The following is a 7,471-nucleotide window of genomic DNA, read 5'->3' as shown; positions in this document are numbered from 1 at the left end:
TTATCTTTTGAATTTTTTGGTCCTGTATATTTCAAATCGGATCATAATTGGTCCTCCGTTAACAATTCCGTTAATTTTATAATGGTCAACGGGTTTAACCTAATTTTGACCGATTAAAGCTCTTAATTATGATTTTTATCTCACTAATTATATCATTAATTATTATTTTAATTTATTACTCCTAATAGAACAAAACAAATATATTAACAATAAATATACTAAAAATAAATGAAATTAAAATAATTTATGAACGTTGAACACTCCGAAGCCATCTCGCTGAACGACAGCGGCGACGACACTAACAAGTCCTTCAGACTATCCCCATTGGTGACACCACCCAACCTAACCCCAATCAACTTTTGAATAAAATACTCATTTCTCTTTCATCCACATATACAAACCCCAACTTATTAAAACTTTTACCTCCATCAATGACTCCAACTCAACCCCAATACATATTTTCTTTTTCATATACTTTCAATCAATATAAATTTTATATTTATTCAAATATATTAAAAAACTCATATAAAAATTATATAAATTATTTTATAATTCAAATTTATAATAAAAATTATTACACATCCATATATAAGTGAGTACAACATAATAAAAATACACAAATAAAAGAAATGCGGTATAATAATAGAAAATAAACAAACCAAATTACAAACTAAAGTGAAAAATAAGAAAGATTACTAAAAAAGATAAACATTACACATTCAACTATTTGTGCCAAATTTATCCCAAATGTGCTCAATCAAATCATCTCGAAGGGCAATATGAGCTTCTCTATTGCGGAGTTGATCTCGATTTGTTATATAAGAAAACAAACTCCCAATCCGTTGAGTAGAGTAGCAAAAAGCTTCAGCATTTCCTTCTTGTGCTCTTGTAGGTGTATCTTCAAAAAACTCAATAGAATCATAATAATTTTGATTTGTATCACGTTCATCTTCTACTATCATATTATGCATGATTATACAAGCAATCATAATTTTTCCCATCAACATCTTGTCCCAGACAAGGCATGGCCTTCGCAAAAATGCGAAACGCGCTTGTAGGACTCCAAATGCTCGCTCAACATCTTTTCTGATATACTCTTGGAATTGAGCAAACAACTTATGCTTTTGAATTTGTGGAGAAGCAATTGACTTCACAAATGCAGCCCATGCAGGGTATATGCCATCAGTAAGATAATATGCCATATTATACTGATGACCATTTACTACGCAATTAACATATGGTGCTCGACCTTCTAAGACATCATAAAAAACAGGAGACCTGTGGAGTACATTAATATCACTGCACGAACTTGGACTTCCAAAGAATGCATGCCATATCCATAAGTCGTATGATGCAACAGCTTCCAAAATGATCGTTGGTTTGCCACTTCTCCCTGTATATTGTCCATCCCATGCGTTAGGACAATTCTTCCATTCCCAATGCATACAGTCTATACTCTATACTCCCAATCATGCCTGGAAACCCACGTTGATCTGCTACATATAGAAGTCTAGCGAGATCTTGTTCAGTAGGTCTTCTAAGATATGTGGCACCAAAACATGAGATAACACCTTCAACGAAATGTATTAGAGAATCTCTCGTCACCGTTGAACTCATCCGCAAATATTCATCAACGACATCGGATGATGTCCAATACGCCAGCACCCGCATAGCTCGGTACATTTCTGTAACGATGACAAACTTTGTCTCCCTGTAGCATCGCGTCTCTCTTGAAAATACTCATCATTAGCAGTAACAGCTTCTACAATCCGAAGGAAGACCTCTGGCCCATATATCGGGTTGGGACTAAAGTAGTCATTGATCAAACGCTCAACACCAATCTCGCGTTGCCTTTCACAATACCTTTTTCTAACTGTAGAAGCTTGAGCCCCTACAATTAGATTGTGATTGGTGGATAAAATGTTCTCAACAATTGTATAGATTTGATGATTTTGTTGAGAAACTCGTTCCTCCCATTCATTGAGTGCTATGATATTTTAATCATCAGAACTTGAATCCGATGAAAGTGATGAGTTTTCACTAGAAGACCTTTTTTGGAGGTGGAATGAGTACTTGGTGGTATCTTCAAAAAATTTCCACCGGCTATGTATAGACTAAATAAATTTGCATGTGACACTAAACCCCAAGACATGTGGGACACAATTGCAGTAAAGCATGTGACCTATCTAATTTTTGCATGATAATGCATGCGATGACAAAACGTTTGAGTGGCAATGTGATACATGTGACATTTCAAAACTTTTGTCAGATAAAGAAGTGATGTTTGTAAAGCATGTGACACACAATTGCAGTAAAGCATGTGACATATCTAATTTTTGCAGGATAATGCATGCGATGACAACACATTTGATTGACACTGTGATGCATGTGACATTTCAAAGCTTTTGTAATGCAAGTAGCAACAAATTCATATCTGCAAATGCATGTGATAAAGTAATGATGTTTGTGACATTTCAAATACTTTTGCAGGAAAATGCATGTGTCACGAAAATCATATCTAAAAAAATGCATGTGATAAAGAAATAATAATTGTGACATCTCAATTGCTTTTCCAGAAGATGCATGTGACAATATCACATAAACTTAATATTACACAAATTTATATTACATAAAGTGCAAACAAAGATCACACCAACATACACCAAACTAACATTATATATTAAAAGCACACCAAACTAATATTACTTAAACTAATGTCACACCAAACGATGGTCTTACATAACTTATTATCACACCAAACTCATATCAAACTAAAATCATTCAATTTTTAAACACAATCTCCATTAGTTGATGTTTCATCTCTTGATCTTCTGGGGACAAGTGCTCTTTGTCCAACAACTTAATCAACATTTTTTGGTACATCTTCATAGAGGGCTTTTCCAGCTTTTCACGCTCTATCTGCAGTCGAGCCTTCACTAATTCGTTCTCATTATCTTTAGCTAGCCTTAGTGCATGAAGTTCTGCAGCAACTTGAGCATTAGTAGAATCAGATTGTGTTACCTTACTTTTTCCTTTTCTTTTTTGCCTTGTCTCTGCCCATAGGCCGAGAACTCGTTGAATTGCCAGATGTAGGAGTTTCCGGATTTGAAGGGATAGTATACTCGCCAGATTCAGAAGTCTTTGTCCTCTTTGAATTGCTACCATTCTGTTCATAACCAACATTTTCATTGTCAGGAGGAAATACCTGTGTTGTATCATGAATACTCCACTTTTGATGTTTGCTCATAACTTCATTAAACATTATCAAATCTTAAAATTTGTTGCCGCCTCCTCCTTGGTAGATGCTATGAGCTTCATTCTCAACATCTTGGTCGCTCATTCCACTCCTCCTTCGCGCGTTTGCTTCTCTGCAGGCAGCGACCCATTTGTTTGCATTTTCGTTAAGTCGTTTCCATCGACTTTTCATAGAATCCACATTTCTTTTGTTAATTTCAGCTGGATTTTCTGCTTGAACTTCGTGATACAATTTTTTCACACGTACCCATAGTGCATCTCCCTTCTGATGTTTACCACGCACACTATCTACGCTTGCATGGACCCAAGAAGACATAAGTGCTAAATCTTCTTTCACAACCCAACTTACATTGTTTGAGCTCCTCTTCTTTTTGTTCTCTTGTTGGGCATCTCCGAACAAGTTTTGGGCGACATTGTTTGATGTGGGAATTTCAGTAGATGTAGGAATTTGGCTTAGATTTGGAGATAATTCAAAGTTTTGTAGATACTCGGGATTTGAAAATGATTGGGGATTCTGATAAGGTGTTGCAAAATTTGGAAAATTTTGCGAACTTGGATATTCTGATGATTGTTGATAATTTTGGGAATTAAAATAGTTTGGGAAACAAGAGCGATAATTTGGATGATTTGGATCCATAAAACCAAATTTATCAAAACAAGAATGAAAGGGCGATAATTTGGAGGATTTGGTTGCTTTTGTGAGGAATTGTATATGTTAAGTGGGATATATATAGAAAAGTGAAGCACAATGTAGTAGCAAATAATAAAAAATAATAAATTAATATAAAATAATAAAAAATGAAGTAGTCAGATGTCATTTTATGGAAGAGTGGTTCACATGATTTTTTTGGAAGAATAATTCACATGATATTTGAAAAGATATATAGAGATAAATGTAATAATCATTGAATAAAAAAATAATAATTAATAAAACAATCAAAATTTAATGTAGTGCAAAATTTTCAAGATTGAAAATGTGATGTAGAATTATATTGTTATTGTGCAAATTTATTACAACATACATGTAGTCCAATAATAAGTAATGAAATAAATTAATAATAAAAAGTGAAAAAAGAAAAAGAAAAAAGAAATCAAATATTCAGCCATTAATATTAAGCCATTAATATTATGACATGTGGCATGTAACCCTCACTTTGTTTGGTGGCGGCAGAGTGCTCCCAATTGATGAGGGGCGGTTGATTTTTTTTGTTTTAGAATTTTGTTTAATTATACTTATTTTGTTTTTTACGAGTGACATTGTGTGTAGTGTCCCCAATGGAGGTGGTCTCAGCTTGTGGCTGACGGCGATGGAGGCCTTCTCCGGCGAGATCTCTCCGCCGTTGTGAACGAGATCGCAGCGCGGTGGCAGCCTCCTTCGGGCGGCCGGTCCGCTTCCGCCGCGGGTGAGAAGCATTCGGAGGGTTGTGCGGCGGCGGAGGTGGATTACCCCCTACACGGCTATTCACTCCCCCCCACCCGCACCCCACCCCACCAAAAAAACTCCTATCTCACTTCCCAATATTTGCTTTCTCTCTCTCTCTCTCACCCCACCCCAAACATTTGTTCTCTCTCTCTAACTCCCCACCGCCCCTCCAACACCTACAAACCCTTTCCTTCTGCTCATCCTCCCTTTTGAAAGAAAACAAGGGAATTCATGAAGAAGAAAGTAGTTTGTATTGATACTCAAAATACAAGCTCTGTTTTTCTTGAATACCAAATATGCTTAAACCATTACAACTTATATCACAGATTGGAAGGGTCTGGAAACACTTCCTAATCTATGTACTATCCTCTAATCCTTAATTATTATGCTTAATCATAACAGAATCATAAAGATCCATTCTTCATCATCCCTTGCTTTGCCACGTCTCTCCAAGATCTTTGGTGGTCCTGCATTCCACACTTTGTACTATCAACAAACTCCACATTGGATAAAACTTTCTCAGATTCATTCTTAGCCAAATCTCGTGCTCCACTCTTTTCCACATGATCACTAACCACGTTGGTCTCAATCATTTTTGCATCACATGCCACATCAGCTTTGTCTTTAGGTTGAGCTTCACAAGGTTCTCTAACACCTTTCTCTCTTTCTCTAAAACTCTCCGCCATTATCACTCTCTTTCCTTCTGTGATTAAGGTTTTGAACTCTGTTGGTGGTTGTGGTGTGCACTGGTGGTGGAGGCTCTCCATGGTCGCCGTCATAGTTGTTGTCGATACCTTTTTTGGTTTCGTGATAAGTCGTGATGTCGAGATCCCAGATTAATTCTTCTAAGTTGAGATTTTTTTATTTATTTTTGGTTTATCACAGTTGAGGTACTATTTGTTGAATGTTGAACAATATTGCTCAACAATTTGGATCCAATGATGTTTCTGGTTTATTATTTGATTGAATTTTTCTTTTTAATTTTCTGATTTTGGTTGTTTTCTTCAACATTTTCATAACTTAGAACTATGAATAAATTCATTATTCTGACTTAATTAATTAATTATTCAATTAGGCGAATTTAATTTTTAATTAATTATGTATTTCGATAATATTATAAATAATTTATGATTTTATTTACAAAAAATAATTTTGATTATGAAATAATTAAAAATGACTTAAGTTGGTCAAAATTGGATTAAACCCGTTGACCGTTATAAAATTAACGAAATTGTTAACGGATGACCAATTGTGATCCGATTTAAAATGTACATGACCAAAAAATTCAAAAGATAAAGTTTAGGACCAAAATCATAAAATGGGCATATATTCAGGACCAATTTTGACATGTACTCTAATTCAAAACGTAATGTTTAGGACTAAAATCGTTAAACTGTCATATATTTAGGACCATATTTGGCACTTACTCTTTAGGATATTCTAGGATAAAAATGATTGTTTCAAGAACTAATTAAGGTGATGACATAATATATCCACACCATAATTTTACTAAATATGATACGCTATAGTTATTATTATTAATTATTTTATTTTATTAAAATTTATTGCCACGTATTCCTTAATCAACTGTTTGATGGACAAATCCCTTAAATATTGTATTGTTTTTTTAATTTAAAAAATTCAAAATAAATAGAGAAGATCATTTAGTGGAAGGAATTTTTGGAAATTATGGAAAGAGATGCGTATTTTGTTGATAAGCACGGCGTATGATTTTAATGTTAAAATCTTAATATATTCTCATCTTGAGGAGTGATCAATTGCTAACTCATCATTTAATTGCTAACTACAACTAATTTAAGGTCATAGGATTTTAGAAAATGTGTGATCTACAATTTGCCATGTGTAATTTTCGTTTTTATTAATAAAATAAAAAAAAATAAAAAAAACTTCAAATTAGGGTTTTGGATGAAAATGTCAATATAGTGTTTCGAAAATATCAACACAATGCTCTGAAAATGTCAACACAATGCCTTAATAATGTTAACCCATTGCTTATATTGACATTCTACATGTATTATATTGACATATTTTATATACTATGTTGACATTTCTGCTTGTATGAAAAAATTAAAAAATTTTGAAATTTTTTTTTTCAAATTTTGATGTTGAAACATATGCATGTAGGATATCGTTGGAATCCTTATGAAATTATCTTTAATTTGATATATGTTATATGAATTTAAAGTTTTGAGATTTCTTTTAAAAGTTAGTTATAACTAACCATATAGTTAATTGACATTAATATCCATATTGATAATTTTTGTAATTAACCCTTAATTTGAATATCTAATGACTATTATTTAGTTGTAGTTAAGGGTTAAGTTATAAGTCAGCAGGAGAGTGTTATATTGCTAATTCATAATTTAATTGCTAACTACAACTAAATAATAGCCATTAGATATTCAAATTAAGGGCTTAGATCATTAATTCCTAAATGTCAATACGATCAACGAAAAACGTCAATAAGGCCATAGAATTAATTCCAAAAAATATCAATAGGGGTATTAATGTCAATTAACTACGTGTTTAGTTATAACTAACTTTTAAAAGAAATCCAAAAACTTTAAATTCATATAACATATATCAAATTAAAGATAGTTTCATAAGGATTCCAACGATATCCTACATGTATATGTTCCGACGTCAAAATTTGAAAAAAATTTCGAAAATTTTTAATTTTTTCGTACAAACAGTAATGTCAACCTACTAGAGTAAAGGCCCAAAGTGGTCCTTAACATATGACGATTTTATGATTTTGGTCCAAAACATGAT

The 7,471-nt window shown here is 33.2% G+C and overlaps 1 protein-coding gene across 1 annotated transcript; it reads right to left on the bottom strand.

The window, feature by feature from the left end:
• Window positions 1-719: 719 nt before the first annotated feature.
• On the bottom strand, window positions 720-1,671 carry LOC148931045 (uncharacterized). Its single transcript, XM_089067083.1, is given in 2 exon segments — window positions 720-1,463; window positions 1,465-1,671. Coding segments are annotated over 2 exon segments (951 nt in total).
• Between the last annotated feature and the right edge of the window lie 5,800 nt (window positions 1,672-7,471).

Source organism: Salvia hispanica, chromosome 3 (genome assembly GCF_029641045.1).
Source record: "Salvia hispanica isolate PSC_SH4W2 chromosome 3, Shi_PSC_v1, whole genome shotgun sequence".
Taxonomy (NCBI): Eukaryota; Viridiplantae; Streptophyta; class Magnoliopsida; order Lamiales; family Lamiaceae; genus Salvia; species Salvia hispanica.
This window is presented reverse-complemented; position numbering and strand designations above follow the sequence as displayed.